The sequence below is a fragment of the Danio aesculapii genome, chromosome 14 (genome assembly GCF_903798145.1).
Source record: "Danio aesculapii chromosome 14, fDanAes4.1, whole genome shotgun sequence".
NCBI lineage: Eukaryota > Metazoa > Chordata > Actinopteri > Cypriniformes > Danionidae > Danio > Danio aesculapii.
The window spans coordinates 6,924,335-6,942,191 of NC_079448.1; the positions used below are offsets into that span (position 1 = coordinate 6,924,335).

The 17,857-nt window shown below is 34.1% G+C and overlaps 1 protein-coding gene across 2 annotated transcripts; it reads right to left on the minus strand.

Annotated features, from left to right (window-relative positions):
* Positions 1-1,205: 1,205 nt before the first annotated feature.
* Positions 1,206-14,818, minus strand: pcgf1 (polycomb group ring finger 1). Of its 2 annotated transcripts, none has more exons than XM_056471641.1 (9): positions 14,710-14,818; positions 9,008-9,113; positions 8,731-8,883; positions 8,583-8,654; positions 8,383-8,488; positions 7,149-7,191; positions 6,967-7,050; positions 2,326-2,406; positions 1,206-1,385 (listed from the first exon to the last, which is right to left on the minus strand). In XM_056471641.1, the coding sequence occupies exons 1-9, from the start codon at positions 14,794-14,796 to the stop codon at positions 1,335-1,337; spliced, it is 783 nt and encodes a 260-aa protein (XP_056327616.1). In that variant the 5' UTR covers positions 14,797-14,818; the 3' UTR covers positions 1,206-1,334. The 2 variants fall into 2 exon arrangements, with proteins under 2 accessions (XP_056327616.1, XP_056327615.1); XM_056471640.1 differs by having other exon boundaries at positions 6,967-7,053; positions 14,710-14,814.
* Between the last annotated feature and the right edge of the window lie 3,039 nt (positions 14,819-17,857).

Below are 17,857 nucleotides of genomic sequence, written 5' to 3' on the forward strand. Positions count from 1 at the left end.
ATTTAATTGTTTTATGTTGAATCCACCTAAATTTGTAAACATGATTAAGTTAACTTAATTGATTTGTATTGAGAACAATATGAAGGAATTGTGTGAAACCCAGTATTTTTTTTTACAGTGTCTAATTAAAACAGTAACTAATTTCTGTAATTAATTACAGCCTTTATACCAACCCATTATTCTTTGGACTTAATTGTTTATGTCGAATCCAAATAAATTTGGTTAAACGGTTAACTTAATCAATTTGTGTTAGGACAACATGAAGCAATTGTGTGAAACCCAGTATTTTTTACAGTGTGTAATTACGTCAGTAATTCATTTCTGTAATTATTTACAGCCTTTAAACCAACCCATAACACCCGTAACATTAGCGCAAGTGTTTATCACATTTATATTGTTAGTTTTATTTTAAGGTGTCTTTGTTACAGTAAAACGAATCATTTAATTACAAAGTCATATTAATTAATTGTACTTAACATGTACTTAATATGGTTAAGGTCAGGACAAGGGTTAGTTGCACTTAACATGTACCAATTATGGTTATGGCCAGGACAATGGTTAGTTGTACTTACATGTACTTAATATGGTTAAGGTCAGGACAAGGGTTACATGTAATTATGCGTAATTACTACAGTAGCTACAGTTGAAATCAGAATTATTAACCCCCCTGAATTATTAGCCGTTTATGTTTTTCCCCTAATTTCTGTTTAACGGAGATTTTAACACCTTTGTAAACATAATAGTTTTAATAACTCATTTCTAATAACTGATTTATTTTATCTTTGCCATGATGACAGTAAATAATATTTGACTAGATATTTTTCAAGACACTTCTATACAGCTTAAAGTGACATTTAAAGGTTTAACTAGGTTAATTAGGTTAACTAGGCAGGTTAGGCAGGTAATTAAACAATTTATTGTATAATGATGGTTTGTTCTGTAGACTATCAAAAAAAAAAATAGCTTAAAGGGGCTAATAATTTTGACCTTAAAACGGCTTTTAAAAAGTTAAAAACTGCTACTATTCTAGCCAAAATAAGACTTTCTCCAGAAGAAAAAATATTATCAGACATACTGTGAAAATGTCCTTGCTCTGTTAAACATCATTTGGGAAATATTTGAAAAAGAAAATATTACATGCATTTATTTCGGGTTTTTTTATGCAAGAACGAAAGAATTAAAAGCACAATAAAACACGCTCAATGTTTTTTTTAAACCACTTAAAATTTATTTTCAAAAATACAAAACCAAAAAATAAGTTTATATGCACAAGAAATCTATTAAAATAGAATATGTGAAATACAAAATATGTACACCAGTTGATATTTTCACTCCTATCTCGTCCGTTTGTCTTTTATAGTGTAATGGAGTACCAGCGGTTGTGCCTAAAAAGAGAGAGGAAAAAAAAAAAAGAGGAAAACATTCAAATCAGACACATTTAAATGACAAAAAAGGCTAAATACGTTGACACTAAACGAAGGCTGCATTCAGAATGTAATACGTCACACTTTAAAGGGGGCCTATTATGCCCCTTTTTACGAGATGTAAAATACACCTCTGATGTCTCTAGAGCGTGTATGTGAAGTTTCAGCTCAAACTACCCCACAAATAATATTTTTAAACGTTTTGAAATGGTCCCTTTTAGGCTTTGATCCTGATTGTGCCATTTTTGCAACTGTCGCTTTAAATTCAAATGAGATTGGGCTCTTTTCAAAACAGGGTGGAGTTACAAATGCCTGTGTGTCAGCATAGTGGCAGATTCAAAAACGTCATATGCTAATGAGGGAGAGATCTTCACCAATGGGCGGGGCTTTACCCCTCTGAAGACACGTACAACGGGAGAATTGTGAAAAGTGTTTCTGCAGACTGTTTTTATCAAGTGTGATTATGAAAAATTAAATGATATTTTTTTTTATCATTGCAAACTGGTAATATTCACACACTGTTGCCGCAAAACTGTGTCTAAACCTCTTATAAAATAGATTTTTGCATAATAGGTCCCCTTTAAAACAGATGAGACATACAAATTACTTGTGCTAAATTCTCACAACACTCCCAAAATCCAGAGCAAGACACTGCATAAGGCAATACGGAGAACAACAAGACCATTGCATTTTGCAGACCGCAAGGCGACATCAGGCATATGGCTTTTCCTAGTGCTAATAAATCTCGGCCTGCGATTTCCCTCAGAAGATTCCTTCAGCGAGTTAAATCGCTAGTGTGTGCCAGATATATCAAGATCCCACCTAATGGGAATGCAAGCAAGGCTGATGGTGTGAAAGAATGCGGTATGAAATTGGCTGGAGATGCTTGAGACTGCGATACCTTTCCAAACCAGTGAGAGAGCCAGAGACGCTTCATGGTCATGTGATCTGGAAGAGATTCGTTATTGAATAACATCTGGACCTGTAGAGCAACAAACAGCAAACAATGAGGACAGAAGAAGAAAACAGGCTGTAAACAACAGAACTGAGAGGATCTGATCAACATCTCACTGACTGCAGATCAGTTTGAACCAGCCTGATCTCACGAGGAAACGCAAGTATTTCACATTTTCCCTGTTGAAAAATCCAGCTTAAACCAGCCTAGGCTGGTTGGCTGGTTTTAGCTGGTTGACCAGTCTGGTTTTAGAGGGGTTTTGGCCATTTCCAGGCTAATTTCCAGCCATTTCCAGCCTGGTCTTAGCTGGTCAGGCTGGAAAGTGACCAGCTAAATCCAGCTTGACCAGCCTGGTTTAAGCTGGACATAGCTGGTTTTGGCTTGGCTCCCAGCCTGGCTAGGCTGGTCAAGCTGGTTTTAGCTGGTCATTTTCCAGCCTGACCAGCTAAGACCAGGCTGGAAAAGGCTGGAAACCCCTCTAAAACCAGACTGGTCAACCAGCTAAAACCAGCCAACCAGCCTAGGTTGGTTTAAGCTGGACATAGCTGGTTTTGGCTGGGCTCCCAGCCTGGCTAGGCTGGTCAAGCTGGTTTTAGCTGGTCATTTTCCAGCCTGACCAGCTAAGACCAGGCTGGAAAAGGCTGGAAACCCCTCTAAAACCAGACTGGTCAACCAGCTAAAACCAGCCAACCAGCCTAGGTTGGTTTAAGCTGGACATAGCTGGTTTTGGCTGGGCTCCCAGCCTGGCTAGGCTGGTCAAGCTGGTTTTAGCTGGTCATTTTCCAGCCTGACCAGCTAAGACCAGGCTGGAAATGGCCAAAACCCCTCTAAAACCAGACTGGTCAACCAGCCTAGGCTGGTTTAAGCTGGATTTTTCAGTAGGGTTGTTAGTTTAGTGGCTAATTTGTACGAGTTTAGTCGTACAAAAATGTACGATTTTAAAAAGGAAGCGTGGCACCCAACCCCGCCCATAAACCCAACCGTCATTGGGGAATGAACAAATCGTACTAAATTGTATGAATGAAATAAAATTTAGCCACTATATCAAAAAGGTACGAATTGCCGTGAGATTGGTTTGAACACTTAATCGTTCTTTTATAGAAATGAATGACTGTAGCTGTCTCATTTCAGAGGCTGCATCCTCCGAAGGATGCAGTACACACAGGCTGAACAGAGCGTGTTGAAATGAGACGATCTACCATACAGAGGACAGATCTCGTCACCAGGCAACCATAACAGCTGTCGTTAATAAGCACTGATAAAATTTGTAATGACCTTTTTTTTTTAAAGTGCAAACTTGTTTTAAGCGATCTGAAGGCAAAACAAAGTATACAGAAGCTGGAAATATATTTCCTTTGATTCATGCATGTACACATAAAAATGTAAACTGTCTCTAAAATCACTCTTTAGTAAGACGTCAAACTCTTTTTGTTGTTTTTAACGTGCTTAGACATCCAAGTAAAATAAACCTAATTCATACATTTAACCCGGAGTTTTCTTTTAAAAACGTCCTACCGTTATCAGCGCGCAATGAATTTTAGGACGTTCGAGGCCACAAAGGATCCACCGCTTGTATCCTTCATTACCTGGGAAACGAAGGACGCATTTGGAGGCTGCGTTTGAAGGAGCCTTCGTCGCACAGTGATGACGCAACGCACTTCAGAGGCTGCATCCTCTGAAGGATGCATTCGAAATGAGACACAGTCAATATAGTTAAATTACTACTCCTTTGAAATGTAATCGCTCTCACACGCTAATTAACTACAATTCCCAAGTTTTTTTATTTAGTGGCTAATTACTATGAATTTGTACGTTCTCTTTTGTTCATTTAAGTATAATTTGCACTTCTACCAATGACAGTTGGGTTTAGAGGTTAGTTTTGGTCGGTGCCACGCCTCCTTTTAAACTCCTTTTAAACTCCTATAAATTTGTACGAATTAGCCAGTAAACTGACAAAAAGGTAATATAGTTGTGTTTCCTTGTGATATCAGGCTGGAAATGTAAGTGTTGTTTAAGGTTTTTTTTTCCGACATTTTTAAATGTAATAATTTTAATAATCATTTATTTTGACTTTGCTATGATAGTAGTACATGATATTGTACTATTTATTGTATGAAATTATGGTTTGTAGCTCATAGAAACTTTTTAGAGGGCTAATAATATTGACCTTAAATAGATAAATAAATAAATAAGGGTGGCGCGGTGGGTAACGCTGAAAAAGAAGGCCGCTGGGCGAATTGGGTAAGCTAAATTGTCCGTAGTGTATGTGTGTGACTGAGTGTGTTTCGCAGTGATTGGTTGCAGCTGGAAGGGCATCCACTGTGTAAAACATATTCTTGATAAGTTGGCGGTTCATTCCGCTGTGGGAACCCCTGATTAATAAAGGGACTAAGCCAAAAATTAATGAATAAATAAATAAATAAAGGTTAAAAGGTAAGTGTACTTTATTATTTCAAATCACTTTTGTGGAAAAAAAACTGTTCAAACATCAAAATGTGTTGAAAGTCATTTAGCGTGTAAGAGAAATAACTTTAATTTTAATTTAAAAAATAAAACATTTTGACTTGTAATTATTTGTAAATAACTATTTTTAAAAAAAGTGATCATTCATTCATTTTCCTTTGTCTCTATTTCTGAGGTTGCCACAGTGGAATGAGCCACCAACTATTCCAGCATGTTTTACGGAGCGGATGCTCTTCCAGCTGCAACCCAGTGTTGGGGAACACCCATACACACACATACACTACAGCCAATTAAGTTTATTCAATTCACCTATTGCGCATGTCTTTGGACTGTGTGGGAAACCGAAGCACCCAGAGGAAACCCACGCCAACATGGTGAGAACATGAAAACTCCACACAGAAATGCCAACTGACCCAGCCGGGACTCAAACCAGTCACTTTGCTGTGAGGCAACAGTGCTAACCACTGTGACACTGTGCCGCCCCAAAAGTAAAAATGTAAAGTGGTAAAATGTCTTGCTGTCATGCAGTGAAAACCTACTGTTTTGAAGAATAGCGGCATAGTATAAAAAATAAAATCACTTGAATAAATAATTTATTATTTCCTTAGTCAACAAATGAAACTTGTTCTAAATGTGTTTTTATATAATATGTAATAATACTAATATATGTCAACATTAAATATGTAAATAGTATTTATTAAAATAACAAATAACCTGACAGTCAGTATTGGGGGAACTGGATTACAAGTAATGCAAGTTATGTAATACTACTTTTTGTAAGTAACGAGTAAAGAAACGCAATACTAATTAGGTAATAATATTTGAGCTACTTTTTATTTATTCATTCATTTTCTTTTCAGCTTAGTCCCTTTATTAATTTGGGGTTGCCACAGTGGAATGAACCACCAACTTATCCAGCATATGTTTTACTCAGTGGATGCCCTTCCCGCTGCAACCCATTACTGGGAAACACCCATACATTCATTTACACACACACACACACACACACACACACACACACACACACACACACACACACACACACACACACACACACACACACACACACATATACACAAAATGGACAATTTAGTTTATTAAATTCACCTGTACCACATGTGTTTGGACCGGAGGAAACCCAAGCGAACACGGGGAGAACATGCAAACTCCACACAGAATGCCAACTGACCCAGCTGAGGCTGGATACAGCGACCTTCTTGCTGTGAGGCAACAGCGCTACCCACTGTGCCACCACGTCGTGCCAAGTTACTTTTTAGTTTAATTAATGAGTTTTTAAAAAATAAATTGCTAAATTAAAGTTAAAGTAGTCACAATGAATCACGCAGTCAATGAGAGAATGTGTTCATTATTTTGAATGCATCGAAGAAAAGGAAAAGGGGATTTTAGTCTCGATGGACAGTGATTTTACTTCAGATAAATAATACAAATGTAGCAAACACATTTGCTTTAAACTTTAATCTGTATTTACGGCATGTAAAGCTCTGGGGTTAGGAAGTTATCAGATAACATTATCCTAAAATATTATTTTTTAATGTGATTTTTCAAAGGTAAATGTAGGTTATACATGCATCGATAATTGCAGAACTCCTCTAAAAATAAAAAAGAAAGAAAAAAAAACATGTTCTGAAAAAGATCAAGCCTCAGCGAGGTCAGAAAAAGTCATGCAAAAGTAACTCAAAAGTAACATAATGCATTACTTACCCAAAAAAGTAACTAAGTAACTAGTTACTTTTTTAGAGAGTAACTCAATATTGTAATGCAGTACTTTCTAAAGTAACTTTCCCCAACACTGGGGACAATATTACTTAGTTATGCAAACTATTGATACACTGAATGACATTTTTGTGTGTCCTCTGTGAATACTGATAACATTACTGTCATTTGTTTTTTTTAAAACAAAAATAAATAAATAAAACGGCACATTCTAATGTACATGGGGAAAAAAGAAAGTTGTATTACACTTTAAGCAGTGTTCATGAGTTGCCTTTGAAATTGCAGTCATGCTTTATTTTTAAAAAATGTTTCTGACAAAAATGGCAACTGTTTCAGTCTGGTGTAAAATATAAAATCAATGGGGGAAAGAAATGAAAAATATTGTCAGACCTGATGCTTTTCCACGTTGAGTCGATGACATAACACTTTCCTCAAATGCCGTACTTCTGCCCTGACTGAACAACGTACAAATTTCTGCTGCGGAAATAGAAAACATGAAATAAACAAATGTATCGTCACTTATAATCATAAATAAATGTACGTCCATATTCCTGTTTAAGCTGTTGGCTTACCTGTAGAGTTAATTTATTTTTGTCTTTCCCAGAAAATGACGAACTGTAAAAGCAAGAAGAAATGATGAAAGTGAGCTTTTGATCTCAGAAAATAAATAAATAAAAATGTAAAAATATACTTCTGAAACATAATTCATATGTTAACTGGAAGTTACTGAAACTTTTATTTCAGTATGTTGATGTACTTTCAACTGAAACTGTATATTAAGTAGGAGGTGGAGCTTTATTTTTGCACATCATTCTCTTTTAGCAAACTAATAGTAAGAGGGGCGTGGCTAAGAATATTGTGGATTGTCAAACTGACATCAGAGAAAGACAGCTACTCCGAATGCAAAATCAATTAGTCAGAAAACAAACATTTTATTTTCAGTGGATTAACTTAATTGATTGCGTAAAAATCATCCGCTGCGTAAAAACATGCTGGATAAGTTGGCAGTTCATTCTGCTGTGGCAACACCGGATTAATAAAGGGACTAAGCCGAAAAGAAAATGAATGAATGAACATATATATATATATATATATATATATATATATGCAATTTAAAATAATGTTATTTACAAATAGAGATATTGAAGTCATCTGGTGAAATTGTATTCATAATCGCAATTTATATTGCAGAACAGCAAAACACTGCAACACTAGATTTTTCTGCAGCCCTAATATATATATATATATATATATATATATATATATATATATATATATATATATATATATATATATATATATATATATATATATATATATATATATATATATATATATATATATATATATAAATAAAGTATATAATACAATATATATTTAAAATATATACAATTATAAATATATGTTTTTTTTGTTTTTGCAAATAATATTATATATGTTTTATTATTTGCAAAAATAAAAAATATATATTTAACACCATCATATTATAACACTTCATCATACTTTATATATATATTTTATTTTATGTTTTTGCAAGTTCATATAGTGTCGCAATAAGAAATAAGTAAGAAATTTTTCTATTATGTTGATATGGTGCTCAAAAAACATTCTTATTATTATTATGTATTTTGAAAACAGTTGTACTACTTTTTGTGGTTCTTTACTTACTTCAAAGTACAGCATTGTTACATTTTTGTTTACACAAAATAATGTTGAAAGTAACAATCTAAAAATAAAGCAGCCAACCTCAGAGTTTTGAACAGTGAACAGTAAAAGAACAGTAAACATAAATTGCTGTCGGCTTACCTTTGTCTTTCCAGACATAAAGAGACCTGCTCATCATATCTGTAGAAGTGGGCTTTTGAGTGGTCAAAGCTTGTGTACGGTAATCCTGTATTATCTGGAACTGAATCTAAAGAAAGTAAAAAAAAACATACCATTTTTTACAAAAAACAATCTTAAATTAAACAAATAAAAATAATCAATCAGTACATGCTGTCATTGACCTTCTCCAGACGGCTGTATGATGCGTTCGAGACCTCGTGACTGATAGAACTCTTTTATTCGTTTGTCTTCACCTGTAAAGTTCAAGACGGGCGTTTAAACTCCGGTCAAACTCTCTCACGTTTAAACCATCCACTTCTCTGTACTCACTCTCTTGTAGACCTGGAACCAATTTATAGACGATGTCCTGCATGACTCTGTCCAACTTCAGATTCAGCAGGGGCTGCGTTTCGTGGATTTTGATGTTACACATTGGACAATACTTGCTGGTCTGGAGATACTTCACTATGCAACTCTTGCAGACTGTAAAAAGATGGTGGGAAAGAAAATTAGCATATATTAAATAAAACAAAGTAGTTGAGAGTTTCTCCGGCAAGTAGGCTGTTAAATCTAACTGAGTGTAACTAAAAGAAATATCTACACTTACACGTATGGAGACATTCTGTGATGGTGGTTGCGTCGATAAAGTATCCTGCACAGAGGTAGCACACGATGTGTTCATTTAGGTCCTTTATCTTTATTTTAACTTCTTCCTGTGGTACAAAACAGAAAAAACAGGTTAGTGAGATTATTATGCCTGTGGACATTCAGTAACATTAGCAGCAGTTCATGAATGCATATCTACAGTCGGTTTGTCAAAAGTATCGAGTTCGGTACCAAACGGTATTTGGTACTGAAATTTTAAAAACGTCAATTTCTCGCTAACATTTGAGAGCTTTACTTTAACACTGCTGATTGGCCATTGTGTTCACATGCTCAACAGAATTTACTGTGATTGGCTGTGAAGGTCATCATTCTTAAATCTGGACACTCATCGGTTTTTAAGGATGCATTCAACAATACTCAAATGTTAGCAAGAATATGGATGCTTTTTTTTTTTTATTTCAAACTTTATTTTTAACTCGATACCTTTGACAACTGTAATCTACAGTTCAATATTGTTATGCTGAATTGTCTCAAATGTTTTGAAAAAAGAAAATATATATACTTATATTTATTCTACATTGCTTTGCATATATGTTTGCACATATATAGGTCAAAAATTAAGGGGTTTCAAGTATCAAAACAATACACGTTCAATGCGACTGTTTCATATTATTTTGTTTTAATATATATATATATATATATATATATATATATATATATATATATATATATATATATATATATATATATATATATTTTTTTTTTTTATGTTTTCACATTATTAACAGAAGACAACCAAAAGAACGTCATTCAGTGTAATAATAGTTTTATATTTATATAAAACTATATAGTTATATTTTTTTACAAATAGATACACAAATTACAGGAGACAAATCATGTACAATAAAACAAACATAACATACAGGTCAAACAACTATCGCCAGATCTGTGTGTGTGAGCATTCATGCATGCATTTTGTATGTAGTATGTAATTTTATATAGTATGCACAAGGATCAACGGATGACATTTTAAAATAAATTTTGAAGATCAAGCACTAGTTGTAATTTACATTGTAATCTTTATACTATGCCACTACAATTCCGTTCAAACTACTAGGTTTAAACATTTAAAATACTATAAAATTGTGTATGATCCCTTATTTAAAATGGTCTCCCCCTATTTAAGTTGAATTAGGAATTAGTACCGGTCAATATACATATATATATATATATATATATATATATATATATATATTTTTTTTTTTTTTTTTTTTGCATACAATACTATGTTTTGCTGATTGAAAATGGAGCATTATTTCACATATATTTGACAATTTGTGTTCTCAAAAGAGAAATTCCAGCACGTATGAAACAAAAATTCACATATGTTAACAGTATATTGAGACAGCTGTTTATATGTTTTAAAACAACTAACCAGATTTAAGGGAAAAAAATGTCAAGGTAACACTATTTTGATGGTCCATTTGAGTATTAGTAGACTGTCTGCTCAATATCTGCTGATACTGCTCCTTCAACAGATGTTTAAATGACTATAAGAAACTTTGCAAGTACATGTCAACTTACACTAACCCCAACCAAACAGTCTACTTATAATCTAATGAGAATTAGTTGCAATGTAACTTAAATTCAACAAGCGAACCATCAAAATAAAGTGTGACCAATGTCAATCTGCAAATGTGTTTTATATTTTAAATGACAGAACTATACATGCGTTATTGATGTGACCATAAAAAAGTATGCCAATTTACAGTAAACAATATAATTTGTAGAAATTCTGTGAATTAAACTGCCCAAATGATATAATGCTAACAAAAGGGATAAGAGCTGTTTCTCTGTAGAACAATATATTTGATTTATATTTTTGTATGCATGGAAAAAGCTTTGTTGTGTGACAGATGTGAAATCAGCACTTGTGTGACTTTGGTAAATCAAATCAAATAGTTTGCAAACAATGAAGGAGACATTTTTGAGTGTTTGGGCAGTACTGTAAAAGCCCACACAAACACCTTAGAAAAAGTTTGCTTAATCTCTTAAATAAAACTTAATTTCTTACCATGACATTTGCATGGAAGTTAATGAAAAACTAATGGACTGTTTACTTGTATCTTTTCTGTGTATTTATAATCCCTTTTGCATATTTTATTTGATGCAGGCTGCAAAATGGGACATGTCGTCTGTGACCCATATACAGTCAAACACTCAATTCAGCACCGTCCTGCATTATGACATGCTATAACACAACTAAATCTACTTCAAATATTTGAGCTGCTTTAATGTAATTTATCTCCTATAATCATTATGCTGTTTTTTTTATGATCTTTTAGTATTCTGAAAGAGTTTTATTTTTGGACTTTGAATTTAAGTAACAGCTGACACATACAAAATACCCAAGTAATGACATCTACACTACACCAGTCGCTTTATTAGGTACACCTTACTAGTACTGGGTTGGACGCCCTTTTACCTTTAAAACTGCCTTAATCTTTTGTGGCATAGATTCAACAAGTTATTGGAAATATTCCTACAGTCCATTCTCTGTAAATCCCAGAGATGGTTGTGCGTGAAAATCCCAGCAGATCAGCAGTTTCTGAAGTACCAACAACCATGCTACGTTCAAAGTCACTTAAATCACCTTTCTTCTTAATTCTGATGCTTGGTTTGCAGCGAGATCGTCTAGACCATATCTACATACCTAAATGCATTCAGTTGCTGCCATGTGATTGGCTAATTAGAAATTTGCAATAACGAGCAGTTGGATAGGTGTACCTAATAAAGTGGCCGGTGAGTGTATATTATGCTTTTCTTCAGTGGAACAAAACAACAGAAGATTTGTAGCTGAAACAATGAACTTTGGTTACTCTTGATAAGCACGGCAATGGCTACCAATACTTTAAATGTGCAAAAATAATGCTGGGCAAGTCAAATATGCGTAAATTATGAACAAACTTCTTTGGTTAACATAAAAAACTTGAAGCCAGCAGTCGGCTTTGTGCATATTATACCCAAGTTATAGTTGAAATAATCCACAAACTTTTGAGTATATGTGGATCCTGATGATACGCTGACGTCTTTTAAAGCAAAATGTTCAGTTTGAGCAAAATAAACATTATTTAGATGTCTAAAGTGATAGTTCACCCAAAACTTAAAATTTATTCAGCATTTCTTCTCACCCTTCACTTGTCAGACTTTCTTTCTTCCATTAAACACAAAAGTCGATATGTTGAAGAAAGCTGGAAACCTAGCATAGCAAGGGCATAGATATGCTTTTGAAAATTGGTGTGGAAAGTTAAAGAATTGTCTGACAAAAAGATAGTATAATAAACGTCCATTTACTGAAGGCTGGTGCATAATCCCTTACCACCTCATCTGAACACATTTTTGCAAGTATAATATTGCTATTTATGCACTTTAAGCTCAAAGATGACTTTACATGTCCTTTTCCTTCTCTGAGTGTGCAAACAGAACAGCACATGTTCTATTCCGCACTTTAAATAAATAAATAAATAAATAAATAAATAAATAAATAAATAAATAAATAAATAAATAAATCAAACACAATCAGCCATAAAAACAACATTAAATCAAGCATGTCTTATGGTGCAAAAGTAAATTTACATGATTTTACTTTAACAAGGAATGAATACAGACTTCTGTAAAGGGGGTGGAATATGACACAATTACCATTTTTATCTCTATTGTTGTTTTTTCATAATCATCGTGGAGGCCAAAACCAAAACAAATTGTTTTATTAATTACACATCCATGGTAACTATTATGGTGGACTTGTAGCGAACTTGACTTCAAGTGACTGACACTTTCCTTTGAAATGTAGCTGCTTATGCCCATGTCTCTGAGTCTTGGCACAGTAAGCCTGACAGGAAAATTTGTCAAAGCATTATTTTATTTTTGGAGGTGATTAAATTATTAGAGGGAACATTTTAATAATCTGTGGATATTGGTGGGGACACGTCCCCTCCGTCCATGCTAATTCTACACCCTTGTAGCACAGCATTTGATTTTTCTACTATGGAAACAAAGTCAATAGTTTCTGTATTGAGCTTTCTTTAAAACATCTTCTTTTGTGTTCAACATTAAAAGGAAACCCAAACAGATTTGGGACAGCTTAAAGGTGAGTAAATTTGTATTTTTGGGCAGTAAACTATGCCTGTAATGCCTGTATCCCAAACCTCTGGAAATGGTCCAGAGTGCATTAACAACAGATTGAGGTAAAGTTGGTTTAATATTCGCACATTCGTTAAGTGACAAATTGTGATACGCTCCCTATATTGTTTACAATGGTACTTTGAATATTCAGTCTAAAATCACATGTTTGTACTTCTTAAACAACATTACCTCTATTTATTTGACTGAACATTTTGTACTTGGATAGTCACTGGCTGCTAATATGATTTCACTATTTAAAATTTGCAAACAATACTTTTCTGAAAGTACATTATTAAGTAGAAAGCCCAAATGTGCGAATATAAAACCAAATTTACCTCAGTGCAGAAAGTTTCCTGTCACAGGCAGGCCGACACTTTTCTTTTAAGTCCTCAACGTTGACAGGAGTCAAAGATGTTAATTTTTGTTTTGTCTATGTGTGTTTTTGACTCTCAAGGTGCCAACAGCTGTTTACATGAGCTTTATAAATCACCAAGGATCAGTTTCAGCAAAAAATATATATATATAAATAATTAATGTCCAACTGAAGGAAACAAAAGTCATCCAAGTTACTCCTTGAATACCCAGAGAGTCAGTAAATCAACAACAAAAAATATTTTTGACTTCAATTTCAAATAGTCATGCAGTTTAGAGGAATTTTAAGGCAAACTAGTTATGACAAAAAGTGTTTTCAACCCTGAAAATTACTTTAAAAATGTTACATTAACTTGAAACATGTTCAAACCTCCTCTGACAACTGTGCGAGTTAACCCCCAGAAGCAAATTCTGTCGCGTACAACTATTCACATGCACGCTCTTTTCACTGGAGCGCGCTTTAGTTTTTACCAAGTCAGGTGTCAAAATTGTAAACAAACCTGCCATTGGATAAACGAACCACCAAAGTAGCTATATCAGAATGCGGGTTTAGTATCAATCACTGCCAGCACCACAAGCTACTGAATTAAACATGGACTCGATGTCGAGGTAAGAAAACGACAGGACACACAAACGCACCTTAGGGGTCACATTACGTCCCATGACTGGATTCTGAAGTAACACATATTCAGTCAACACGAGCACGCGCTACAGATAAAGCACGTTGCATCATATCACATCGATGCACTTGTTCGCTCGTCAGGGCCAGCGGGCATTAATAAACATGTGGGATATCAGATCGCAACACGAGACATGCAGGACGACCGTTATATTAGTGCAGAGCAACCCGTTTTATCAACGTGTTCAGTTTTGGAGTTGAGACAAACTACAGGGCACGAGCTTTGACCTGGACTAGATCTGACAAGAAAAGCCTCGCCACGGAGAACAAAAACACAATCGCTAGACACAGTGGATTGATTCTTCGCAACACTCACGCCTGCGCAGACACGCAGCTCGGGCTCGCGCTCCATCTCTCGGCTTTCGCGCCACACAGATTATCGCTCCTCTCACGCGCGTTTACAGCACACGCGGGAGGAGAGCGGCGATGAACTGGACGGTGAAGCGATTTTCGTCACTTTCACTTACCTCGTTCCTTAGAGGGTCGAGCTTGTAGACGTTCTGCAGCTGATTTCTTAGCCGCATAGCTATCGCCATCGGACCTTGTTCCGCCATCTTTGGGAATTCTGCATACTTCCGGGTAACGGGAGAGAGGGTGAGTTCGGTTGCTGAGAGGCGGGGGGACCTGCTGGTTCTTCCACACACAAGCTTTCCATCCCACGCTGACATTTATCACCGGGTCTTTTGAAAGCTGCAACTGATTGTAACATCATTATGAAAGTGGTAGTTGACAGCATAATAAACTACCCACTGACTAGAATAGATTTCAGACGGAATTTCAATATAACATGGATGTAAACTAAATTGGAGAGGCCAAACTCATTATTAAAGAAAATAAATTGGAAATTTGCCATTATGAGCACTTTTGATTTTTAACATGAACACTTTTTTTTAAAAATTGGAGACATTGGCAGGTTTAAGATTCTGACGGTATTACAACCTTGGATAAAAATATCACGGTTTGACGGTATTGTGCTTACTGCTCTTAAATATATTCTTTTTAAATGGCTGGGTAAAAAATAAGAACTTTTTCCCCCTTGGAACTCAATATATTTTATTTTGAGAAACATTTATAATAGTTTGGAGTAGTAAACATGTTAGGCTAATTGATTCAGAAGAATTATTAACGTCTGCTGTATTCATTTGTTTCAAAAACACAGATTTCTTTTACAAATAAACATCATCTTTGAATATCTTTTCTGCTGGAGATACTGTTGTCCTAAAAACAAAACAACAAAAAATGTAAATAAAAGAAATCTTACACATATTTTAGGAACAGTATAGCAGAAAAAAATTGTGTTTTTAAAACCTTCACTTTTCCAAACCACAGTAAACCTTGAAAACGGGTATCGTCCCATGCCTATTGGAGATCTGATACTGAAACCCTTTGAGATGATTTTTCTCTTAGCTTGCGTTTCTCAAAACCATAATATTGCAGTATTATTATCATTATGTCACTTTTCTGCTGTTTAATTAGAATGAAATAAAGATTTTTATTTAAATAACAATACAGCTGTGAAATTGTTTTAGTAAGCAGGAAAAGGCATAATATTTTGACAGAATGAATTTAATAGGTGGTCAAATATGTGCATGAGCAGTATTAATTAAAATAGTAGCCTAATATTTCATTTATTTTGCAGGAATTATAAAAACAAGAATGAATTTTGTAAAGATTCTTGCCCATTTGGTTCAGTCAACCAACCACAAACACATTTTGTCCCTCAGATGGTGTTTTTATTTCTTATAACTTTGGCAGTCTTCAGGTCTAACCAATTAGTACAGTCCAAATTGTGACAATAATTAACCATTTTCAGCACCAATAATCAGCAACATAACAACACTTTATTTGCTAAACTGACATTTAGTGTAAGTTTAATGTGTCAATCCAAATACAAAGTTTAATGTGGCTTCCAGCTGCAACCCAACACTGAGAAACACCCATACACACTCTCACAAACATACACTACGGTCAATTTAGCTTATTCAATTCACCTATAGCGCGTGTCTTTGGACTGTTGGGGAAACCGGAGCACCCAGAGGAAGCCCACGCCAACAAGGGGAGTACATGCGAACTCCACACAGAAATGCCAACGGGCCCAGTTGGAACTCGAACCAGCGGCCTTTTTGTTGTACCCACTGCGCCTGCGTGATGCTGCTCTTAAATCAACATAGAGTAAAAAAGTCCAGAGCTTTTCATTATTATTGACATAAATTTTAACGTGATTTAATATTATTTATATATATATATATATATATATATATATATATATATATATATATATATATATATATATATATATATATAGTACAATAAACATTTATCGGCCCAGCATTATAATGATATATACTTATATTAATCATCTAATTAACCCTTTTCTCTTTCTTTTCTCTTTTCTTTTATCTTGGATGTTAAAGGTTCTTTATGGAACCATAAGTCATGCATATATATATATATATATATATATATATATATATATATATATATATATATATATATATATAACATTTATTTTTAAGAGTTTTGAGTGCTGTAAGAATATGCATTACATATTTCCAAGTTTATTTTTTAGGGCAACATTTCAGCTGTCATTGTGTACAGATGTCACATTCTTAATGCTTGAATGTGTCTCACACAGCCAGTTTATTTGATTGTTTCATAACTGTTTGGATATTATTCAGCTGATTACATTAAGAAAAGTTTAGCTTTCCTAAAACCAAATTAATGAGAAGTCTGTAAAAATAATATTGTGAACAGTTTGAACAGTTTAACCATTGTACATTTTCTTTTTAAGACCAAAGATTGAAATGTACTTGCTCTCATTTGGTTCCATAACTTGAATTTCATTTTTCTGTTTAACACAAAAATATTGTTTAGACAAACGTTAGAAACCTGTAACCATTGACTTCCATAGAAAACAAATACTATGGAAGTCAATGGTTACAGGTTACCAACATTGTGATAAGTGAAGAGTTAGTAAATGATGGGAATTTTCAGTCTTGGGTGAAGTATCTCTTCTAAGACGTTTTGATTGTAGCTGAGCAATTCCATGCAAATGTCAACCTTGTCATGAAAAAAATATGTTTTTAAAAATAGCAAAATCCTTTCTAAGGTTTTTTTGTGTAGGCTTGTATTTACAGGACTAAAAATACTCAAAAATGTATCTGTCAATGTTCTCAAACAATTATATTTTATTTACCAAAGTCACACAAGTAGCAATTTCACATCTGTCACATCCATAACGGATAGACATCACACCCATAATGAAGCTATTTTCTTCATAAATACAAAAATGTCAAATAAATAAAATCATTCATTTTTGTTCTATAGAGATCCAACTCTTATTCTTTAGCGTTAGCATTATTTCTTTTGGTTTGTGCAGTTTAATTCACAGAATTTCTTCAAAGTATGTTATATACCACAAACTCGCATACTACTTTAGTCACATCCATAACACAATTATTTGCCACATTTAAAGTATAAAGATGTTTACAGATTGATATTTTTTCTGGTCCCTGAACTAACTGTGGTTATTTTTTTTTTTTGGAAAATATAAACATATGTTTCAATAAAGTGTTAACATATACTTTCTCTGTAAATTTATGTTTTAAGTTTTTA

What these genes read in the sequence shown, in the direction of transcription:
- pcgf1 (XM_056471640.1), bottom strand. Translation starts at nt 14,796, where the DNA reads ATGGCGGAACAAGGTCCGATGGCGATAGCTATGCGGCTAAGAAATCAG. An exon ending in TTATGTCTGGAAAGACAAAG is followed by an intron (nt 7,192 to 8,382) that starts GTAAGCCGACAG and finishes TTGCTTTTACAG; the next exon opens with TTCGTCATTTTCTGGGAAAG. An exon ending in TCAACGTGGAAAAGCATCAG is followed by an intron (nt 2,407 to 6,966) that starts GTCTGACAATAT and finishes GTTGCTCTACAG; the next exon opens with GTCCAGATGTTATTCAATAA.